Source organism: Lissotriton helveticus, chromosome 6 (genome assembly GCF_964261635.1).
Source record: "Lissotriton helveticus chromosome 6, aLisHel1.1, whole genome shotgun sequence".
Lineage (NCBI taxonomy): Eukaryota > Metazoa > Chordata > Amphibia > Caudata > Salamandridae > Lissotriton > Lissotriton helveticus.
Genome location: NC_136067.1, coordinates 386,741,564 through 386,766,395, shown reverse-complemented (window position 1 = coordinate 386,766,395; position 24,832 = coordinate 386,741,564). Strand labels below are relative to the sequence as shown.

The 24,832-nt window shown below is 47.5% G+C and overlaps 1 protein-coding gene across 3 annotated transcripts in view; it reads right to left on the bottom strand.

The window, feature by feature from the left end:
- KIDINS220 (kinase D interacting substrate 220) overlaps window positions 1–24,832 on the bottom strand; it is a 1,022,767-nt gene that overhangs the window by 868,461 nt on the left and 129,474 nt on the right. For all 3 annotated transcript variants that reach the window (XM_078647833.1, XM_078647835.1, XM_078647834.1), the window contains exon 3: window positions 9,669–9,767. In XM_078647833.1, coding sequence (XP_078503959.1) covers window positions 9,669–9,767 — 99 coding nt within the window. The remainder of the gene's footprint in view (window positions 1–9,668; window positions 9,768–24,832) is intronic.

Here is a 24,832-nt window from a genome sequence, read left to right as displayed (position 1 = left end):
CCCAGCCCTCACTTCAATATTCTTCTATCCTCTCGACCAACACCATATTTCTCCTGTTTTTCTCGCACAGTATGTCACATCTTAGCCAAATCCACCCCAGATGCTTTTCTTTTACACATCCAATTGGGTACTGCCTTAGAGCATGGCATCCAACCTCATAACAGTTGACATGGTGACACCTCTGTGGTGGAATGCGGTGTGGTTCAGTAACTCCAAATACATTTTTTATTACATCCTTCCAATCGAGACCATTCTGAACTGCCAACTTTAAATTATTTCCCAATACCCAGTTAAACCTTTCCTTTCCCTAGTCCATTTTCACAGGGAAGCCCCATCATAGTTTTCCTATGTTTCACTCCATTCAGAACGAGCTATTCAAGCTCACCAGACACAAATTGTGAAACATTACCCGTCACTACTTCCTCTGGATATCCCTCTCTACAGAATACGTCCTCACAAAGTTCCACACTCATTGTAGATTTCACAAGAGCTGCTTTTGGCCATTTAGAAAATAAAATATCACAAGGAGGGACAGAGGGCAGATACAGGTCCAGTACATGCGCCCCCAGGAATTTAGGTATGCGTGAAGTGTGCAGTCCAACATGTGTAACATCTTTCACACCCCAATCAAATCAGATTAAGAGAGTGATCAAGAAACATTGGGGCATTTTACAGACTGGGGAACAGCGATACCCACTGCCAAGGTTTTCCTTCAAACGTACCTGGAACTTAACAGATACCATAGTCCACAAAAAACCCAAACTGTACAAAAACCCAAACAACAACCCTTGATGGGACTACCACCCTTGACAGGAAACTATCAATTTGGGTCATGCAGGGTATGTACGTTCAGTAGACCCTCCAAAACAATACAATTAAACGACCATCAGGTGTGGACACAAGAATCACACTCAATTACAACCTCACAAATTGCATCGACATGATCACCTGTCCCTGCAAAATTTGTTACATTGGCATGACTAAACGCATGGTAAAAACGAGAATAATGGCACATTGTCTCAACATACGCTGCAAATTGATCACAACAAAGCTGAGCGCACACTTCATCGACAAACCGCACCCCCCTGATCACCTATCCTGAACAGTATTGGAAATGCATCCTAATGCGACTAAAACCTACCGGTTCCAGAAAGAACAGAGATGGATTTTCCGCCTGTCCACACATGTGACAGGACTGAATGATGACATTCCTTGGGGCGAGATACACAACTGACACAACCCCCCATGCCAACACCTGATCTGCCCCTCACCCTGTGGCCTGCCCCCCATATCAGGTCATACTCAAATGATATGTTCAGACGACGAAGTTGATACTCTCAATCCTTTGACACTCATGAAGTGACTACTGATTACGGTCTGAATGACCATCACCTCTGGGATCAAGACATCCACAGAGGTGAGATCACTCCCTCATTTGCATTCAGGAGTTAAAATACTAATCCCTCATTATAACACAAGTCATTTGGGAAAACCACCTCATTCATGTGTTATCTTCATCCAGCGCGATCATTTGATCTCTACCATTTTTTAATACTTTCATTTGTCACCGTTACCCAGATTGGTTTCAACCCCACCCTAATATGGCGCCCATTTTTAATGCACATGTCGAGCCGGTTAAGAGGGTTCCCAAAAAACTCTCTTTTAGGCGTCCAAGGCATGAATTTTATATTACCCATTTTAAAGAGCTCCTTTCTGCCACCACGCCTAAGATGACGTCTCACCCTGTGCTGGCTGATAGAGCTTTTTCGAACTGGATTGTTCATACTCTGGACTCCCTGGTTCCTGCCAGGTGGTCTAAGTGTTGTGGCACTAAGGCTAATGCATGGTACAATGGCAGGTTGGCATCCCGGCGGAGAGGTTGTAAAAAGTTGGAACGTGCCTGGAGAAGAGACTGCGATCCGTTGCTAAAGAGATGCTACCAGTTAGCAATTAAGAAATATCATAATACCATCCAATCTGAGCGGGCAGCGTACTACTCAGATGTGATCAGAAACAGTAGCAACCCTTTTAAAAGCGTCTTCTCCATAGTAAAGGATCTTAAAACCTCAACATATACTCTTACACCCTCTGTAATATCAGATGTTTAATGCGAGACCCTTGCTTCCTTTTTTGTGAAGAAGGTAGACACAATATATAGCACTTTTCCTCAACAAGTGGTTCAGAAGGGTTTTAGGTCTGGATCCTCTTGTAATCATACATTGGGTGCCTTTCCACCTATCTCTCAAGAGGCTTTAGTTATGCTCTACCATAAGATTAAATCTGGCTCTTCTGCTGACCCCCTTAAGCCGGACCAATTTCTGAAATCATTGCCTGTTTCTCTATCATTTTTTAGCCATTTGATCAATCAGTCGCTACTTGCATCAACGGTTCCTAATGCTTGGAAGCAAGCGAGGGTGATCCAGCTGTTGAATAAGCCTAAGCTCGACACCCCTAAACCAGAGAACTTCCGTCCCATCTCCCTCCTACCTTGGGTCTCCAAAATGTTGGAATCCTACATTAATTCCATACTTGCAGGTTATCTGGAGGAGAGCAACCTATTGGACCCCTCCCAGAACACTTTTCGGCCGGGTCACAGTACAGAATCAGCTCTTCTGTCTGTGACCGAGCATTTGAAGGGGGCCCTAGATGAGGGTCATGCATCCGCACTGATTTTGTTAGACCTCAGTGCCGCATTCGACACTGTCTCCCACCAGATCCTGCTACAGAGGTTGGAGAAGGTGGGGATCAGGGACTCTGCTCTTGAGTGGTTTGCTTCCTTTCTTGCTGATAGGACCTTTCAGGTTGCAGTGCCCCCTTTCGCATCTAAGATCCATACCATCAAATATGGGGTACCGCAAAGCTTAGCTTTGAGCCCTACGCTGTTTAACGTGTATGTGCAACCTCTAGCAGCAGTAGCAAAAAACAGAGGGCTCACAGCAGTGTCCTATGCGGACGACACACAGTTGGTGGTCGCTCTCTCAGATGACTCCGGTCAGGGCGCATGCAAGTTCCGGAGCGATTTAAAGATCATATCTGAGTGGATGACTGCCAACTGTCTTCAGTTAAATGCTAACAAGTCCAAGGTCCTGCTGGTTGGGAAAAACACTGAGGTGTGGAGTGAGCATTGGTGGCCTGCCAAGTTGGGCGGTGTCCCCGCCCCCAAACAGTTGGTAAAAAATCTGGGGGTGTGGGTGGATTCCGCCCTTAGCTTTCAGACACAAACAAAGAAAGTAGCTGGATCATGTTTTGGTATCCTACGGGGAGCTTAAACCAGTGCTGGGGTTCTTTGACCCGGCAATGAGGCAAGTGATTATCCAGGCATCTATTTTTCTAGATTAGACTATGCCAACTCACTCTATTTGGGAGTTAACAAAGCAGAAGTTACAAGATTGGAAAGGGTTCAGAACATTGCTGCTAGAGCTTTGCTAGGTTTGCCCAGGTCATGCCCCACTTCCAGTGCTATTCGTCGGCTACATTGGCTGCCTGTAGCTAAACGCATTGAGTTTAAAACTCTCTGCTTGTCTTTTAAAAATTCTAAATCTGTCCTCCCCAGATATCCTAGCCAATCTGCTCACACCCTACATACCTTCCCGCCAACTTCGATCTACGGGCCAGCATTTGACGGTAGTTCCTCGGGTGAGGAGGGTTCGTGCTGGTGGTCGCTCCTTTGGGGTTTTGGCAGCCAGACTTTGGAATGCGCTCCCCATTGCTATTCGTGGTATGGATAACTACCTGGCCTTTCGTAAGGCAATCAATCGTACCTCTTTCCTTCCTCGTAAGATGTTGTTTGTTGTCTTTTGTTTTAGCTGTTTTCTGTTCTGTGCTGGGACGCCCATTTGCTAGGGCAGCATGAACTCTGAGGTTCAACACGATATCAGCAAGAATGAGTGTTTTTAGACGTACTGATCATACCACCCACGATGGGAGTCCAAACACCAGGGTCCATAAGAAACATGTTGACAGAAACGTGCTGCTCTTAGTGAACAGCTGCCATCCTAAGGCACTAAGAAAGAATCTACAGTTTGGGCTGTTACCGAGGATTAGAAGGAACTGATAGGACCTGTTGATACATTGAAACACCTATGGATCCATCAACATATCCTCTTGATTTTAATGTTGTGCTATTGAGGTTTAAGAGCAATTATCTCGATCCTCACACAATTTTACATGAGGTTCCTTTTTTAGGTGACTTACACCCAGAGTAGCTGATGTCAGAGTAGAGAAACACAACTATAAAAAGGAGGAATACGGTCGATTAATCCTGGAAAATGTGTTGGATTCTTCTTTAGGGAAGGACTGCAATCCTCTCATATACTTTTTGGAACGTATCCGATTCCGGTTGCCCCTGTTTCCTTTAAATATCTGGGCATACAATTATACAGGAAGCCTGAAGACCAAATAGATGGGAACATCAAGCGCGCCATTACACGACTCCGCGGCAGCGTGGGATTCTGGACTTCACTACCACGGTCTGTAATGGGCAGAGTTGCTATTTCTAAAATGATTATGCTCCCCCGCTTATTGTACTATTTTGTGAATATACCAGTAATCCTTACCCAACATATTTTTAATTCAATCAATGCTCTCTTGATCAACCTTATTTGGGGCACTGGTCTGAGACGCATCAGTCTGCGTAAACTCCAATTGGGTACCAAGCTGGGGGGACTTGGGGTACTGGATTTCAGGAGTTATTATTATGCCAGCCAACTGCAGTGGCTATCATATTGGATTGCAGGCAGGAACCTACATGAGATTGCCTTGACGAAAGAGCACCTGGACCGTGGGGAACTCCACTTCCTATTGTTGCCGAAAGCCAGGATTCCCCCGATATCGTTCTCCCCTCCTACACTCAGCATTAACATGCTGGAAGAAAGTCCTGTCATACACGTCCACAGTTCCGCCTTATGTGGCGAATATCCCATTGTTGGGCATTCCGACACCGCAAGGTAGACTTACACGAAATGCGTTGCGGATTTGGACGGACAAAAGGGGTTGGAGAAGTGGGGGCCTTTTTTGGTGACGAAATGATGTTGGATCACGACTTCTTCATGTAGATCACGGGAGCCCCTCCAAGATTATACCTATTACACGCCACGGTATCTCATTATATTAAGAACACGTGGGCACCTTTAAGACTAAAGCCCACACAACATGAACTGGTCTATTTGATGTATTATATGGGGGAGGGGGGACATCTTGTACGCTGGTTCTACACTGGGATCAGGGAACACGCTGCAATTCGGCTTATAACTCTTAGAATGACCTGGGCTCAGGATTCTGGTTTGGAACTAACAGACAAGATGTGGCAGCTTATACTGGAGCACCCGAAAAGAGTATCACGTAATGCTAAATTCAGGTTTATTAAGACGATGGTGCTCCACAGGGCATACTTAACCCCTAAGCGACTACATCGTATGTTCCCATACTCCCCACATTGCTGCCCCCGGTGCCAAGGCGACGAAGCTGATTTCATTCACATGCTGTGGTCCTGCCCGCGATTGCTAAGCTACTGGGCTGAACTATGCCAGACGCTCCACACTGTTACACAATTACCTGTTCCGACAGATGCCCTGTATTGTTTAGTGGGGATGTGTAAGAGATCCAAGTCGTTGAAGGTTAAATAAAAGTTCCTAGACCTGGTCCTGATTCTGGCAATTAGATGCATAACGATGAGATGGAAGTCCCCCAGGCCTCCTAGGTTAACTACATGGCAATCGGATCTAGTACAGTGGGGTCGGGCAGAGGGTGCGGCCTTAAGGAGAGAGGAAGAAAGAGGCCATAGGAAACAACCCATAGCGATGGAGTGGGACGCGATGGTACTGAATTTGGAAGGACTAGATTCAGATGTTCCTCAGGTAGCTGGGTCACAATAGTCTGTTCAAGAGGGAGGAATTTGGCTGAGAGGATGCCCCCCCCCCCCACAGGAAGGTGCATAGGATAATTATACCCTGACGCTGCAGTTCGACAGTCATTATGGTTTGCCCTAAAGAGAACCACCTAGATGATTCCGAAGCGACCAGGAGAGGGTGGGTTAGAGGGAGGGGGGTGTGTTGAGGGTGGGAGTTTATTGTTTTGAGAATACTACTGCTCCTGTATGAGGCGAACTTATAAGATGTAGTCAGTGTGCGGAAATGACAACTGATGAGGATGGAATTTACTGTGTTCTTTTTTGCCTTATGTACGAAACTTTGTTAAGAGACTGTACTTATATACTGTGAGACAGGAGGTTAAATATGATAACACAAAAAAGGAAAAAAATGACTGTGATGTGTACATGTCCTGATACAAATGTGAGTTTTTATTGCAGTCACCAATAAAGAGTTTTAAGGAAAAAAAGGAGGAATACGGTTCTAGGCACTCAAACTCTAGAGCAGTGGGTTTTAACCTGTGGTCAGGGGACTCACTGGTGTCAGCGAAGCGTACTCAGGAACTCCGCAACTAATTAGAAAATTAAATAATATTAACAGATTAATAAAGTGTATATAAATAAAGCAAAGATGAAAATGTAATTTTTTTAAAAGTTCTGTAAATGTGAAGGAATTTGAAATTGGAGGCTAAAAATTGAGTTAGTATTCTCAGATTGATTTCTGGGAGCAGTGCAAGTGCATCAAACCGAATATAGGGGCAGATTATGATGGCGGACGGACCTGAGTCCGTCCGCGACCATAGAGTAGGAGGGAACCTCCGCATTACCTGCGGAGTTCCCTCCTGTGCAATTAGGATGTGACCGCCACCCTGGCGGTCACATCCTCTATTTTTACCATTGCAGCAGGTGCGGCTTCAAGCTGCACCCGCCGCAATGGTAAAAAATGCATACATTGCATTTGTATGCAGAAAGCGGCAGGCACCGTGCGGTGACCCCCCATGTGCACCCCCAGACCCCCCCTTCACCAAGGGGGCCCGCGCAACAGGCCCCCGAAGTCAATGTCCGTATGCTTTTCCATGGTGGAAAAGCCGCCGTGGAAAAGCATATGATTTCCGCCATCCTAATATGGCTGGCGGTGTCTGATAGACACCGCCAGCCATGTTAGAGCTTTTCCGCCGCGGTCGCCTTCCGACCGCGGCAGAAAAGCTGCAGACGGATTTTGAGACCCACCGCCATCCTAATTTGGCGGTGGGTCTTTTGTGCCTCCCCAGAGGTTTTTCCGCATCCTCCGGGCCGGCGGTGGCTTCCACCGGCCCGGAGGATGCGGGAAAACCGCGACGCTAATCGAGCCCATAGTAAGGATGATGAATGGCTTCAATTGAATTTTGAAAAGCTGCAACCTTCCCAATAAAATGTGAAAAATGTATTTAGTTTTATATTGGTTTGTGATGCGAAATAATCAATCAATCAATCAAGTAATTTGTAAATCGCACTACATACCCAAAAGGGTTTCAAGGCGCTGAGGGTGGGGAGAGCTGTTGCTACTGGTCGAACAGCCAGGTCTTGAGTTGTCTCCTGAAGGTTAGAAGGTCTGCGGTTTGTCGTAGGATGAGGGGGAGGGTGTTCCAGGTCTTGGCGGCGCGGTGGGAGAAGGATTTGCCTCCGGCTGTGGTTCTACGGATGCGTGGGACAGTAGCCAGGGAGAGGTCTGCGGAGAGGAGTTTCCTGTTGAGTACGTAGAAGGAGAGTCGACTGTTGAGATAGGCTGGGCCGGTCTTGTGGAGTGCCTTGTGTGCGTGGATCAGGAGCTTGAAGGAGATTCTTTTGTCGACAGGGAGCCAGTGCAGGTTCTTCAGGTGGGCGGTGATGTGGTCGAGGCGCGGGACGTCAGGGATCAGGAGTGCAGAGGCATTCTGGATTCTTTGCAGTCTGTTGATGAGCTTGGTCGGGGCTCCGGCATAGAGGGCCTTTCCGTAGTCGATTCTGCTGCTGACTAGGGCCTGGGTGACTGCTTTCCTTGTGTCTGTCAGGATCTATCTGTAGATCTTGCGGAGCATACGGAGGGTGTTGAAGCAGGTGGAGGAGACAGCGTTGACTTGTTTGGTCATGGTGAATTTCGAGTCGAGGATGACTCCCAGGTTGCGTGCACGGTTGGTGGGTGCGGGAGGTGTCCCCAGCGATGCGGGCCACCAGGAGTCGTCCCATGCTAAGGGGTTGGGCCCGAGGATGAGGATCTCCATCTTGTCTGTGTTCAGCTTAAGGCGGCTATCCTCCATCCCGTCGGCGACGGCCTTCATTCCCTGGTGGAGGTTGGATTTGGCAGTGAGGGGGTCCTTGGCGAGGGAGAGGATCAGTTGCGTGTCGCCGGCGTTGGAGATTATGTTGAGGTCGTGATCTCGCCGTTGTCCAGTAAGATCCTGATGTCGTCTGTAGCGGCGATGAGGGCGGTCTCGGTGCTGTGGTTGCTGCGGAATACTGACTGGGAGGTGTCCAGGATGCTGTCGTCTTCGAGGTAGCGGGTGAGCTGGATGTTGACTATCTTCTCGATGACCTTAGCTGGGAACGGAAGCAGGGAGATGGGCCAGAAGTTTTTCAGTTTGCTCGGGTCCGCCTTGGGTTTCTTCAGTAGGGCGTTGATCTCGGCATGTTTCCATCTTTCAGGGAAGGTCGCGGTCTCGAAGGAGAGGTTGATGATGTTGCGTAGGTGGGGTGCGATGGAGCTGCCAGCTTTGTTGAATCTGTGGTGTGGAAAAGGGTCAGACGGCGATCCGGAGTGGATTGTGCCCATGGTCTTGATTGTGTCTTCGATGCTCATGTTGGCCCTGGTTGTCAGGGGGTCGTAGTCGGTGGGGTGTGGTGGTTCCGGCGTGTTGGGGCCTGTTAGGGTCGTCCGTGGGTTGAAGCTATCGTGGATGTCGGCGATCTTGCGGTGGAAGAAGGTGGCGAGGGAGTTGCACAGCGCTTGCGACGGCGGGATGTCGTTGGCATTGGAGCTGGGTGGAGAGTTTCTTCATGAAGTTGAAGAGCTCCTTGCTGTTGTGTGCGTTGTTGTCGAGGCGGTCTTTGAAGGAGGTCCTCTTGATGGTCCTGATGAGGTGGTAGTGGTTGCGGATGATGTCTTTGTGGGCTGCGCGAGTGAACTAAAATAATAAATAATTATTTGTGATTTGTTTAACAAATGCTTGTTTCTGTATTCCCAAATAATTCACTTTTCAAGTATACATCCTTGTAGTTTCCAGTGTGAAAATGCACCCATCACTGGTTGTACTTGAGACATTTACACAGTAAAGAGGAAACATGTCTTTACTGCTTTTGCTGCCCATCAGTGAACGTCCAGGGGTGCCTATTAATGATGTGGTCTAGGCTTTATTTGCTCCAATTTTGACACTGTTTCCTTGCTGATATTATACAGTGGGATATGCAAAACTCGCCTGCAGCAAAGCACCATATGCAGCATACTTGACAGGTCTGAAACATTGTGTTCACATATCTATATGTACACACAGAAACTGAGGTTAGCACTGAGGAAACTTCTGCAGTTCTCTAGATGATTCCCTGCTGTTACATCAAACATTCATACCACAATACATTAGCTTTGAATGAGTTAATTGGGCACAGACCAAGTATTTTTAATGTTGTATGTTGAAAAACATCCAGCTGGGCACTAAAAGTTATGCTTGAGAGGCTTCTGTTCATTGATGTTGTTAAGGAACATGTTTGTGTCTCACTGCAAAGAGTCAAACACAGTTGCCCAGCTTGAAAGTACATGAGATTTCTCAAAATAAAAAAACACAATACTTACTATGTCATCTAGATTACAGTTGGCACCGTTGCTGAGCAGCTCTTGCACCATCTGCAAATTGCCTTGTTCGGCAGCAAACATGAGTGGAGTCTGACCATTCTAAAAAGAAAAACGTGTAAACAAGAAAAGTACAGTTGTAAAAACACACAATTAAGTATGTTCTTCATGGACAAACCCAATTGTTTTACTATATTAACTATATTTTACCCATATACACAACTGTTCTCGAAATTCAGCAACGATGTAGACGATAACTTGAACAATTCCCCATACATTCTCGGCTGTGAAAAGATGATGGTTGCCTCTCACGCTTCTTAGACACCACTTTTTCTGGTTAACTAAACCTTCTATGTTCTATGCAGTGCTTCAACAGAGACCATCATGACAGGTTTTCGGGGTCACGAACAACAAATATCAGGTGTGCATATTTCTTCTGTTTGGGTACAGGAATAGACTGGAAGAAATAGGATTGTCAAATACCAGAAATGAACATTTCTGGTAACAGGTTTCTCCAAAGGGGTGTTTGTTTGCCTGAAAGAACATTATATATCACAATTATGAGGATAGCAACCCTATTTGATGTAAATTTTAGGGCTGTAGATAAACTCTCATTCCATACACACGGATAGAAGACGAGAGAAAGCAGACTAGCCACATGGAAAATATTTCACACACAAACCCAAGGATATAGTTACATTTACTCCTAACCAGTAAGCTGTTTTCCAATTATCAACTTTGCTGGCACCCTTTCATCAAAAGACAGGACTGGAAATATATTGGTTGTATGACTAAACAACTACTTCCTGAACCACGACTTCCTAAACAAGTTTAACAACGACCTATGCTTAACCACTACTTATTTTATAACGACTTCTTGAACAACGAAAATCCTTTAACTTGCCAATTAATAATTTCTGAGACTGTTTTCTATTAAATCATCAAGTTTATTCTGTGTCTTTCTTCGTGCTCGAAATGTACAGAGGGTGAGAAGCACCTGTCTAGATGCCGTGCATGGGCTCAGTAGCTTCCACCTTAATTTTCCCCTCCAATTGATCTTCACTTTCACACATACACATGATGACAGCCGTAAAATTCCATACAGATCATTCCCAGCTGGGCAGTAGCAGGGCATAGAAGAAATCAATCCCACCACACATCTCTCCTTTAAAATGAATACGCAACTGGAGACATGTTAAGCAGCATCCAACACATCTCCCTCCTGTAAATGATCACAAAACTGAGATATGTATCTGCGCATTTAGACTTTACAGTGAGTAGTAAAAACTCCAACCAGAACCCAAACAAGCTCCATTGAAACCAGTACAGCACACTGTGGACATAATTAGCCTCCAACCAATGTAGGTAGAAACATAATGTTGGCTTCACTATCCCTCTTGTAGGACATTCCATGTAATATACATCACTGTGCCCATCCCTGTTATTAGTCATTCTGTGCTTTAAATAGGACGACGCTTGTCCCAGTCATATAGCATTATGTGCACTTTAACTGCCACACCACTAGTGCGGCCGTACACTGCACTCACCTCGGTATAGGGCAACCTTTGCACTTCAGCTCCCACTCAAGGAATGGGATCATATGCTGCACCAATCCCTCTCGTAGGGCAATTTGTGAAATTAAACCCCCGCTCAACTGGTGGGACCACACAATGCTCTTGTCTCTGTCATGAGCCGTTTGTTCACTTCAACTCCTACGATACTAGTGGCACCTTATACTGCACTAATCTCATAATTATGTATTCCATGCACTATACCTTTGCATTCGCCTTGTCCCAGGGCACTCCATGCATTTTACTCTTCAGCATTCACACCGTCATAGGGCACTCCACACCACATACATCACTAAACTGACCCTATCCTAGGGCACAACTGCACTCACCTTATTGAAAGGGGTGCCATGTATTCTACACTTTCACACTGACTCTATCTTCGGGCACACCATACTTGTATTACTGTTTTAGGGTAACATGGCCCTTCCAACGTAAACACCTCGCAGCACCATGTATGTGGTACTCACCTTTCTCATGGGCCATTATGTGAATATTGGAATGTACAGTCCCAACTACAAAGTGGTCCACTGTGTAATGCATTCCATGGACACAGCACAGCTGCATGCACTCATCCCTGTAGTAGAGCATTCTGCATTCTGTGTATGCAATCACTTCAAGAAAACAACAATAACCCTAGTGTCCACTCTGAAACATGACCTTCGACAGGCATTCTTCCTCATGCCCAAGAACTACTGTGCTTGGCATTATGCAGTCTCACATTTTGGCAGTCCCAATAAAACAGACTTATCAAACAAACAGCACCACCCTATGAATGCATATTTGTTCTGTACAGCTAACAGAGTCTTTTAAGATGTGCTGGTTACTATAGAGAACATATTTGTTCTTTTTCATATTTCTGAATAACTGCCTAACCATGGAACACATCCAATTTACGCAGTCTTTAATTGATCTATCGGGCATCTGCAAGGTAGTTAACATCAATGATCTATTGGGTATCTATAAATTAGTTAACGTCAAATGTTCTATTGGGCATCTGTTAAGTAGTTAACGCCAAAAGTATGCCAACTCTTACGTATGGCTCATTGACTTTTAAAGACGACATCTCTGGTTATCAGAGAAATGGATACCTACAGACAGATGAGCGCTCTCCAATATAGTATCAGGGTATGTATACAGTTACAATCACATGTGGTGCTTCCAGGAAGGAGGATGCGAATCCAACACCCACAAAGTTCTGTTGAGCAGAACTAATTCTAGACCAAGTCCCTCCGAGCATCTCTGTTTGTTAGATCAATATCTGTTAAACACAAATCAATTGGCATATGTCACAGTCCCAATTCTATAATTACCAGTCCAAAACTCTCCAGATTAAGGTTCTTCTATGTTTATTTCCATATTCTTCCAAAACATGGGTACTCGATACATCAGCCAACACGTGTTTCGTCATGTAGATATATAACACTATGACTTCCTCAGGGCTGTAACCAAATAAACAGTTCCCATGAGTCATCACGACTTTCATGTCAGTTACGGTTAGTACTATGAAAAATCAGAACACACTAAATTAGAAGTGTATTATAGTCAGCATAGTTATAGGTCCTGGTGGAGAAGAGTATGGAAGGATAGTATCACCACTCCCGGCTCACATACACCCTTAGCATGTGAGAACGGATATAATCCTATGCCGGAGAAAGTAGAGGAAACAACAAAAACAGCATGCATAGTTCCATGCAATACATTTTAATATTCACCTATAAATCCAAAGTTCACTTTCTCGTAGTCTCCTTCTCACTCTTAATCCGTCCCGTAAATCTAAAACGTAATCACCAAATTAGATCCATTCTAGTCTTGCCACTTCTCTGACACAGCCTCCTGAGACCAATTCTGAGATTGTACGTAGCAATCAATATGTATTCACCGTTATCATCTAACATTCCTCACTGAGATTTTCACCGCCGCATATCAACCCTCCCCCTATAACCAACATCTATTGGCTAATCCAAAACCTCATTTTACACGTATCTCAAGTTAATGTCTGTTACCTCTTATATATCTGTTATAGGGGCAGAATCTCACACTGTCAGTGTAACTGAAATCAAAAATAATATATTTCTCACTCTCCTGCGCTCATAATTACCGACTACTAAAGTCACCAAGTATAATTCCACTCACCCTTATTGCTTGCGATCCCTTATAACAAGATCTCTATCTCCATATGCGCTTTACCTCTATTTTTAATGCTGTAAGGCAAATGGTATACAGATCTCATTTCTGATACCAGATAAATACCGATTATAAACGCTCCAATTATCAAAGCTCAAAGCACTCACCCTTACGGATCGTAACCTTTCGTATTAGGGGCCTTATCTCCATATACGCATCACTCCTATTATTGTGACTGAAAGACAATAGCATAAGTGTCTCAATATATTATACCCGAAACATATCGTTTCCATAATAATCCAAATAACAGTCCACTCACCCATTACGATCTATCTCTGGTTGGTTGGACAAAGTGCAATTAAGATTTTACAGACGTCTAGTCAACATCCCGGAAGCGGCACCATCTTCACAGATACGACTGGAATGTAGTCTTTATAAGCAATCCATAATGTTGAAAGCTCGGTTTTTGGGATACTACGTGAAGCTCAGGGGTGCATTTCCAGGGTTTCCATTACAAAAAACTAATGTAGGAACCTTACTTGAAAGAGGCAATTGATGCCCTTGATGCCCCAAATATCTTTGATCACAACTTAACTCCGAAGCTTACTGGAAAACTGTTGATTAAAATGACGAAGATACAATCCACAATTGACGACAAACAAGAACTATCACGAAAAGCCCATGCCAGTATATGTGACCCACTGTTCCGAAAGCCGGGGAAAGCAGTGAACTTAGCCTGCCCCATTAAACTGGCCCTTAAAAAAAAGACCTGCTTTGGCGAAGATGCGGCCTAATTCCTCTAAAGGACTATAGATTTGGGCGGTTTACCGGGTCTATGGCACAGCACTGCTGCTTATGCAATTATAAGACAGAAAGTCTCTCCCACGTAATTTGCGTGAGCCCAGTTTTAAAAAACGTACCATGCTACTGGTTGAAACCCCTGTTCCGTAAACTTGGCTTATGACAATGCAATACGGCTATCTCTAGATGTCTGAGTTGTGTGAACCTGCAGCTATCTGCTAGATGGGTGAAATTCCTAAAGAAGCTTTAAAGCTACTGAATCTACCGTTGGAGAGGTTTAACTATCTTAACTGTCGAAGAATGCCTATCTCCTTAATCCACTTTAGTAAGCTGCTGAAGCATTTCAACCAAACGATGATGAAAATTATGTTGCTGCCAGAGGGCACACTGCAGAGAGGCTTTTTGAAGGGTCTCCTTTGTGCATTTTAGCAAAAATAATTTATTAATCATTTCCTCTCAACAGATCTCTTAGTAGTCCCCAAATCGTCTGTATATGGAGTTGGTTATGTTCTCTTCATTTGATGACCCTCTCATGTGAACCTCATCGGCGCTTGCACTTCAGTGGGTCTAGCCGCTTATAGAGTCGAGTGCTGCTAAATTTATCGACTGATTAAGCTATAATTTGCGCGTCACTCAGTTTTAGAGATTGTTTTTATATTATGATGTTTTAAATAACTTGATATAATAACATTTATCCTTATCCATATCCATATCAGTCTTTAATAGTACATCTTTCACTGAAGTAACTAAGTGTCACAAGTTGCTGGGATACTCAGTGAAATAAGAGCGCAGATTTTTTAAGTCTGTGCAGAAGCCTAAATTAGTATTTTTGCACACAGAACAAATCCAGGCCTTACTTTAACGTCACTTGGTCTTTAGTATTCCAGCAACATGCTAGCTCTTGAAGACGCAGGACACTGCATGAAGATCTGACCTTTGCTTACAACCCACACCCTGTAAGCCTACAGCATTGTGACCTATCCAGATGTCTGTGCAATTATCACAGAGCATGTGGTGAATGTTTTGAAAGGGAAGTAAACTGTGCTCTCTTGGAACAGTGGTGTTTGGCTTCTTGGGCGTCCTTTTCTTTTGTTAGACACTGCAACTTCACCTGATGGCTGAAACATCCTAAGTCCAGCAAAACGTCAGTACTGCACATCACATTCTCTTTTTTTTTTTTTTTAGGTCGCAGCCTACCAGACAGCCAGCTGTATGGTTTGCTAAAGACATCTCGGGGATATTCAGAAAGTTGACCTAGAAAATGCATTCTGTTGTTGCTTACCATTGGCTTTGTGGTTTGTAACTCACATTTTCTGGCTTTGTATGTACAGGCTTTGCTTGCTTTAGGCTTTCCAGCTCAAGTTCGTCCCTCCCGTTGTCGAAACCTTGTTTACTGTATTCTCCCACAAACTCACTTTCTGTAAACAGGCCTTCAAATCTTGTCCTTATCTTGTCACATTTGCTGTGACATTCAAAGAGGTTTTAGGGAGCTTGGTGTTTATCTTTCTTTCTCCAAATTCAAAGTGAGAGAATGTATGTGATAATCATGCTGGCTCTGGAGAAGTGCCTGAGGAATCAATCAATCAATCAAGCATTTATATAGCGCGCTACTCACCCGGAGGGTCTCAAGGCGCTGGGGGGGGGGGTCCGCTACTGCTCGAACAGCCAGGTCTTGAGCTGCTTCCTGAAGGCGAGGTGGTCTTGGGTCAGGCGGAGGCGGGTCGGAAGGGAGTTCCAAGTCTTGGCGGCCAGGTAGGAGAAGGACCTTCCTCCTGTGGTGGCTCTTCGCATGCGGGGGACGGCGGCGAGGCCGTGGCTGGTCGATCGAAGCTGGCGTTTGGGAGCGTAGAAGTTGAGGCGGCTGTTGAGGTATCCTGGGCCTTAGTTGTGTAGGGCTTTGTGTGCGTGGGTGAGGAGCCGGAAGGTGATTCTCTTGTTGACCGGGAGCCAGTGCAGGTCTCTCAGGTGTCCGGAGATGTGACTGCGGCGGGGGATGTCCAGGATGAGTCGTGCTGAGGTGTTCTGGATCCTCTGGAGTCTCTTCTGAGTTTGGCGGTGGTTCCGGCGTAGAGGGAGTTGCCGTAGTCCAGCCGGCTGGTGACGAGGGCCTGGGTGACCGTCTTCCTGGTCTCGGAGGGGATCCATCGGAAGATCTTGCGTAGCATGCGCAGGATGTTGAAGCACGACGAGGAGACGGCGTTGACTTGTCTGGTCATGGAGAGGGAGGAGTCCAGGATGAAGCCCAGGTTGCGTGCGTGGTCTGTTGGTTTGGGTGCGCTGCCCAGGGCGGGGGGCCACCAGGAGTTGTCCCAGGCGGAGGGTGAGGATCCTAGGATGAGGAATTCCGTCTTGTCTGAGTTCAGTTTCAGGCGGCTGTTCGACATCCATTTGGCCACGTCTGTCATCCCTTCGTGCAGGTTGGCTCTGGCGGTGGTGGGGTCGTTGGTGAGGGAGAGGATCAGCTGGGTGTCGTCGGCATAGGAGATGATGTTGAGGTTGTGCTGGCGTGCGATGGCTGCGAGGGGGCTCATGTAGACGTTGAAGAGTGTTGGGCTGAGCGAGGAGCCTTGAGGAACGCCGCAGATGACTTCGGTGGCCTCCGATCTGAACGGGGGGAGGCGGACTCTCTGTGTCCTTCCGGCGAGGTAGGAGATGATCCACTCCAGTGCCTTCTCCTGGATTCCGACGTTGCTGAGGCGCTGTACTAGGGTACGGTGGCAGACGGTGTCGAAGGCCGCGGAGAGGTCCAGGAGGATGAGGGCCGCCGTTTCTCCGTTGTCGAGCAAGGCTCGGATGTCATCGGTAGCTGCGATCAGGGCGGTCTCGGTGCTGTGGTTGGCCCGGAAGCCAGACTGCGAGAGGTCGAGGAAGCCGTTCGTCTCGAGGAAGGCGGCCAGTTGCTTGTTGACGGTCTTCTCGATGACTTTAGCCGGAAACGGGAGCAGCGAGATGGGGCGGTAGTTCTTGAGGTCGGTGGGGTCGGCTGATGGTTTCTTGAGTAGAGCGCTGAGTTCGGCGTGCTTCCAGCTCTCCGGGAAGGTGGCGGTGTCGAAGGAGGTGTTGATGATGTCCCGCAGGTGGGGTGCGATGACAGTGTCGGCCTTGTTGAAGACGTGGTGAGGGCAGGGGTCTGTCGGAGATCCGGAGTGGATGGAGTTCATCGTGCGGATGGTGTCTTCGGTGCTGATCGGAGTCCAGGCGTGGAGGGTGGTGGTGGGGGGTGGTGGTTCGGTCGTGGCGTGCGTCGGTTGAGTGCTGAAGCTGTTGTGGATGTCCGCGATCTTGTTGTGGAAGTAGGAGGCGAGGGAGTTGCAGAGGTCTTGCGAAGGGGTTATGTCGTTGTTTCCGGCGTTGGGGTTGGAGAGCTCTTTCACGATGTTGAAGAGTTCCTTGCTGTTGAGTGCGTTGTTGTCCAGTCGTTCCTTGAATGCGGTTTTCTTGGTGGCGTGGATCAGTTGGTGGTGTTTTCGGGTGGCGAGCTTGAGGGCAGTCATGTTGTCCGGTGTTGGGTGTCTGCGCCAGGTTTTCTCGAGTGCTCTGCAGTTCTTCTTGGAGCTCTTGAGTTCGTCGTTGAACCATGGGGCTTTCTTGCTGCCGGGTCTGCTCGGTGGGGTCTTCAGAGGGGCGAGGTCGTCTGCGCAGTCGCTGATCCATTTCGTGAGGTTGGTGGCCGCTTGGCTGGGGTTCGTTGTGCTGGTGGGAGGCTTCTTGCTCAGGGAAGACGCGAGCTGGTCGGCTGTGATCTTGTTCCAGCTTCTGCGGGGAACCTGTTGTTGGTGATGGTGGAGCGTGGTCCTTTTGAAGCTGAAGTGGACGCAGCTGTGGTCCGTCCAGTGGAGTCCCGTGGCGTGGCTGAAGGCGATGTCCTTGCTGGATGAGAAGACGGGGTCGAGTGTGTGTCCGGCGTAGTGGGTGGGGATGTTGACCAGCTGCTTGAGTCCGAGGTTGGCGAGGTTGTCCAGCAGGGTGGTGGTGTTGCGGTCGTTGTTGTTCTCCAGGTGGAAGTTGAGGTCCCCTAGGAGGATGTAGTCAGCGGAGAGGAGTGCGTGCGGGCTGATGAAGTCGGCGATGTCTTCGCTGAATTGTGTGCGTGGTCCCGGGGGTCTGTAGATGAGGGCGCCTCTGAGGGTTGTCTTGGGGTTGATGTGGATCTGGAAGTGCAGGTGTTCGGCGGGTGCGAGGGTGTCGTCGGTGTTGGTCGTGATGCGGATGGTGTTCCTGTGGATGATGGCGATGCCTCCTCCTGTCTGGTTGACGCGGTCCCTCCGGATGATCTTGTAGCCGTCCGGAATGGCGATGGCGATGTCGGGCGCTGAGGAGGCGTTCATCCAGGTTTCTGTGAGGAAGGCGACGTCCGGGGCTGTGGTGTCGAGCAGGTTCCAGAGCTCGACGGCGTGTCTGTGGACGGAGCGGGTGTTGAGCAGGATGCACTTCAGGTGGGTGCTGCTGGGGTTCGGCTTGGTGGGTGCTGGTGTGGCTTGGGTCCGGTTGCAGGTGAACTTGCAGGAGTGGCAGCTGAAGGGTCCGTGGGTGCGTCTCGGTGTGGCTCGGTAGCAACCCGGGGTCCTGCCAGTGTTGAGTGCGATGAGTTCGGTGGCGTCGTAGATTTGTCGGGTCGGCTTCCGTCGGTGGGGGCCAGGGGTCCTGGCACTGGGCGCGGTCCAGGCGCGGACGGGCGCAGACGGGCTTACCTTTGGCGCACCTTCGGCGCTCATTCGGTGCTCATTCGGTGCTCCCGCTGCGCGCGTCCGCTGCGCGGTCGCTCTGGGTGCGTCATAAATCAGTAGCCGGGAGGGCGAGTCAGCTGGGAGGCGGGAGCGGTGGGCGGGGCCGCAGGGAGGCAGCGGCGGGAATCGGCGATGACGACGGGCGTCTCAGCGGCGGCTGGGTCGCTCAGGCAGGCAGGCAGACAGGAAGGAAGGCGCCTGGCAGCAGGAGGGGTGACCCGGCCTCGTGGGTATCTCCTTAAATCTAAGAATAACAAAGTTGAATTCCTGCACCTGAAAACCAGAATGCTGGCAAGGGCGGGAATAATGCAGGCAGAAACAACAAAAGGAATGTTCCAGAGCCTTGGAACTCTTCCGTCAGTGCCCCGCTCTGTGGACGTATGTCGGACGGCGATTTAACCCGAGAACCGTTTTTGACGTTGGAGAATTAGGAGCAGGGACCGAAGAGGGCATTAGCCCAACAAAAGAACCCTTGTTCCTGTAAAATTATATTTACGATATTTCGGACATTGACATTATTTGAAAACCAAAATATTTTACGCCAGAAAAGCAAAATTAGCCTTGAGAAAGCCCTGGCGCAAATCGCCATGAGGGGGCGAAACACGTGTCGGCTGTCCATGTCCTATGAAAAACAATAAAGAAAACCTTTTTGCAATGAAAAATAGCTCTGTCCTTTGTACCACAATTCAAAAGAACGGATATTAATCTTGGAAAAGCTTTCGAGATCGTCTATGGAGTACACACTCATTAACCCCTAAACGTATGTCGGACGGCCCCTGCTCCGGCTCTCAGCACACCAATCACCGGATGAAGTGCGAATCGTAATGAGAAGGTGTTTGCTGGGCTGATTAACGGCGGGTCCGCGGCAGTCGGGTGATTCTAGTCTGAGTCTTCCTCATCTGGCACTCACACAGGAGCCTACAGGTCAGGGGTCGCGTACTGGTACAGCAAAATGGGAAATGCCTTTAACATATTTTTTTCTTCAATCACACAACATTTTAATGTCTGTAAATGAACTGTGCTGAAAATAAAATCAATACACTAGACAATGACATTCCCACACATTGTACACTGTATACTATTTATCAGTAAAACTGTATGTGAGTACAAATGTAATTGGCATTTCAATGAAGATGTGTTGTCTGTAAAGGCAATACACTACCATACTGTGAGAAGTTGGCCTGATGTGCAGTGTTCACTATTCTAGTGATCACTATATATCAGTCCAAACAACCCTTATTGATGATTGGTTGTAAGTCAACCTTATAGACCAGCTATCCTAGTAGCATGGATACGAGCAGTCTAAGGCTAAGACTCTAGAGGGCGTGTTAAGCCAGCTGTTTTACCATCACATTACCCCTTGAACACCCAGTGAAAGGACACCACACAAGTGTTATGAAAATAAACAATATATTTATTAGAATCACAACAACCCTGTACTCTTTATGAGGACAGGGTGCTAAGCACACAACAAAACTCTTACGAAAATACTTAAGTTAGCACGGTATACACAAATGCCCGAGGGGCACGAAAAACCATATACTTTAAAAGTGGAATGCGAAATTACTAGCAGGTAAGTACAGTACTAATAGGCTTTGGAATCGCTAGGACTTGACTATAGAATCGTTAGATTACTTCTAGGAGACCTAGGGGACTCGGGTGCAGAGTGTGCACTCTCACGCGGGATGCGGGACAAAGTCTATGGAAGCTAGCAAAGTTAAAGTTAGTGTTTACGGGCGAACCCGACCTGGTAGGAAGAAAACGACAGTGGATCCTGACCCTTGGATAGTGAGGCTATGCTGGGACACCGAAGTGCCGAAGTTACCTAGCCCAGGGGCTGCAGCTGCATAGGTCTCAAAAGACGTCGGGAATCCTCGTTGCCGGACCAGGAGCCTGGAAGAAAGATGCTGGCAGGCGACCAGTGAAGATAGTTCGAGTTGATCCAAGCCTGGATCTGGAAGATGGATGACACCTGAAAGCAGAGGGGACCAAGTTCGTGACTACTAGCCAGTAGTCAGTGGGCACCAGGAGGGCACCGGATGGTAGTCACCTCGACTAGGTGAGTGGGCGACGCTGGCTCTGCAGATCTCACGGACCAGGAGGCGTTGTCGGCGACCAGGATGGAGAGGCGAGCTGTCCCACGATGGATGAAGCTGTCGGCGTCGAAGTTACCCAGGATTGGGCAACAAGCCTTGGCTAATCCAAGCCCACGCGGTGGACTCAAAATGGCGTCTTGAGTGGACCAGGAGGGTCCTGGGTGCTCCTCTTCGGGAAGGGAGCAAGGGCCGGTCTGGAGCAACCAGACCAGCAGCAGTGATGTCGTCGGGCGTCGTTCAGAAGGCCACAAGCCAGCGGGCTAGTAGCCAAACGCGGTGAGCAGCAAAAAGCAGAAGGGCCCCACGCAGATCGTGGAGATGCTGGGAGGCTGCACTTCGGTGCTGGAGCTGCTCAGGGTCGGGGCTTCTCGGTCCCCAAAGCACTCACCAGGAAATTACTCGGCGGGCTTGCTGTGCAGAAGTCGTGCAGTCTTGCAGATGGCCGGTCCCTCGAGGTCTCGTCGCACCCACGGTTCTCAGCTGGGCTGTAGAGGTGGGTAGAGGTCAGAGGGGCCAGGGAAGCCGGTTCTCGTCGAGCTGGGCAGTCGGATTCCGGAGGAAGGACTTGCAGCAGACCGCAGTGTTCTTTAGATGGTGCCTGCGGATGCAGGGTGACTACTCCTTAGTCACAAGGGAGAAATCTTAGGAAGAAGTCTTGAGTTCCTTTCGTGGAAAGTAGTTTCAGGATTCAAAGATGATCTGATTTGGAAGGGGGCCAGTTCCTACCTTTATCCTGTAAAAAGGGGCTGGCACGCGATAAGTCCTGCCCTATGGGTGGGACCAGGAGGGGGGTGGTTACACCCACTTCCTTGGCGGGCTTTTCCCCAGCACAGGGTCTGGAGTGTCCCTGGAACTGGTTCAAGCCAGCCTATGCACAGTGAGCACCGGGGTGCCACGTGCAGTCACCTTCCTCTGAAGCCCTGCCTACCTACAATACACAAAATCCTGTCTGGGACGGTGCTGGCACCGCCCCTGGCAGGAAACCCTTTGTCCTTATCTCCTGCTCTGGGAGGACTCCCAGCAGCAGGAGGGCAGACTTGTGTCTCGGTGGCAGCATCCATTTTGTGGATGCTAAGGCTCTGTCTGACTTTAACCGGGGTTAGGGGTTACATACATGTCGTGTCCCTCTAGAAGGGTGGAATGCTAACTCCGTCGCCAGAATTGGCGAGGGGTTAGTATTCCAATTCGTATGACACCTTACTCGACATGTTTTGATAAAGCGATACCAGAGTTGGCATATAACCGCGAGGATTATAATGCACTTAAGAGTATATGGTATGCGATATCATGGAAACGGCTAAGGGATGGATCCCGAAAGCCGCAGACAGGCTCAGCTCATGCCAGAGCACCATCCCACACGATTCCAAGCACTCTGCCTTCAGGATTGTTAAGGCCTGCCATAGGAGTGACTGATAGGAGATCTGTGTGTCCATTTTAGGGTTAGATATAGGTATACTATATCTACAGCAAAGGGTGAGTACACCACCTTGCCCCAGCTGTCGTGCAGCCAGTTGTGTCAGTTTAGTTAGTCAGCCCAGGGGTGGCATAATACATGCTTCAGCCCCTGGGAGACTTCTGGGTACCTCAGCCCTGGGTACAGGGACTTAGAGAGGGCCCAGTGCCAATTCAGTACCTGAGTACAATTTGGATAGAGAGAACAGCTAGGCTGTGGGTCTGATTAGCAGGCCCACAGCCAGGGAAAGTCGTACACCAGTGCAGCAAAAATCTGGGTGATCATAGGATTGCAGACCCTACTCTCCTACACATACCATGCCAAGTTGGACCCTGGCACGTATTTATTTTACAAATTAAGCACTGGTCCAATGGCAGCAGAGAAAATGTTAAAATTGGGTTCCAAAACAGGGGTATACTTATTAATTTTTATGAAATAATAACAGCAAATCCTATTTTATGACGAGATGTACAGACAGGTATAAGGCACCTTTAGCCACACTAGCTGGCTCGATCCCATTATACAAAGCATATCTGGAAAGAGTGGTCGGTCACCTTGTCACTATGAATCCCACAGTTGCAATATTGAGAATAATGGGTGGTAGGGGGGCGGGACTGCAGGTACATGGTAGGTATTGGCGCTTTAAAAACACATTTGCATCATAGTGATCTAAAAAAAACCTTACCTCTACCAAATATAATGTACATGTATCATGACCTTCACTTCCAGAGAAAACTTTGATTAATTTCCTTGAATGGCAGTGACTGAATACATAGTACACGCACCACATTGAGTTCTGCAGTCTAAACTAAATATAAATGGTTTCCTTATTTACTATGTAGCATGTTTATGCACGTCATACCCACATTTTACCCAAAGGGCTCGAAAAATCCCAAAAAAATAGTACTAGTCCTGCAGGTCTAGTACGTTGAAAAATCTCCTCGACCTAACTGCATCCTACTTGACCATCTCTGAAAGCGGAGCAAATGTGACAAGATAACAAGATTTAAAGGTATCTTTATTGCTCATTAAATTTGTGAGCAATAAAAATGCCTTTAAATCTTTTTATCTTGTCACATTTGCTCCGTTTTCAGAGACAGAGGACAAAAGTAAGTCTGTCTTCCTACTCGCCAGAAAGTGCGAGAAGGACCTACAAACAGCTCGCCCTCATTAAATTTGGTTCGCAAATGCAAGCGGTCGAGTGGCTTTTTTGAGCCCATTTGCTTTGTCGTCTCCTGACACAGTATATTTCACATGCCTATTTCACATGCCTTTCAACACTGAAAACATGCAGCCACAAACATCAAACGATCATCCCAGCGTCAGTGAACTGCAAGCATACTGATGCTAGAAACAGAAAGTATTTCACTTGAAGCGGGAAGGTAAATGGCCTCCTACCCTGGTGCTGAGCCACCAATTCTTGGGACTACCATTAGCTGTTGCTGTGCTCCACAAAGAGCTCTGGGGTTGTCGAAGCTCAACCTTTTCACTGATGAGCAGTGAGCCTTCCGTCTGCATAGCTGCCAAGGTTTCAGATTGCTATGTGTGCCATTTTCGTAATGCCAGTTCTGGAGTGCCCTATAAACTATGAAGCCAGATTTAAAGATCACTGGGCGCTTTGCTTTACATGTATCCAATTGCGTGCCTGCAGCGTTAGTGTTCGCCCATCACAAGTGGAGCAAGAAACGACCTTCAGCGTACTGTAATGGCTGCAGGTCTGTGAGAAGTTGGCCTGGTATATGATGTTCACTATTCTAGTGAGCACCTTGCACCAGTCCAAAAAACCCTTATGGTGATTGGTTGTAAGTCAACCTTATAGACAAGCTATCCTAGAGGTAGCATGGACAAAAGCAGTCTTAGGCTAAACTCGAGAGGGCATGTGAAGCCAGCTGTTTTACCATATGCAATCCTTTTAAGAATGAAATGAAATTGGGTTTTGTAAATCGCGTTACTACCCGGAGGCCTCGTAGCGCTATGGATGGGTAGGGGCAGGGAGTCTGCTAACTGGCTCTTACTGGAAGAGAAATGTTTTCAAATTTTTTCGAAATTTTTGTAGGTTGGGCTCGCTGCGCAATGTGGGAGGTAAGGAATTCCAGACAGATGCAGCATTCCATGAGAAGGAGCGCCCGCCCCACCTGGCACGTTTGATTTTTTTTGTTGATGCCAAAAAAGCTGTGCTAATACCAAATGAAAGGACACCCCACAAGTTATATATTATAAAAATATATGTATTTATTACTAGAATAATCCTCTGTATTCTTTATGAGGGCAGAAGCACAAGCGTTTAAACAAAGAGCTTAATATCATACAAAAGTTGCACAAATATGGATAGGCCCTGGTGGCCCTTAAAACCATATACTAAAATAGTGGTATAAGAACCACGTCACGAACAATG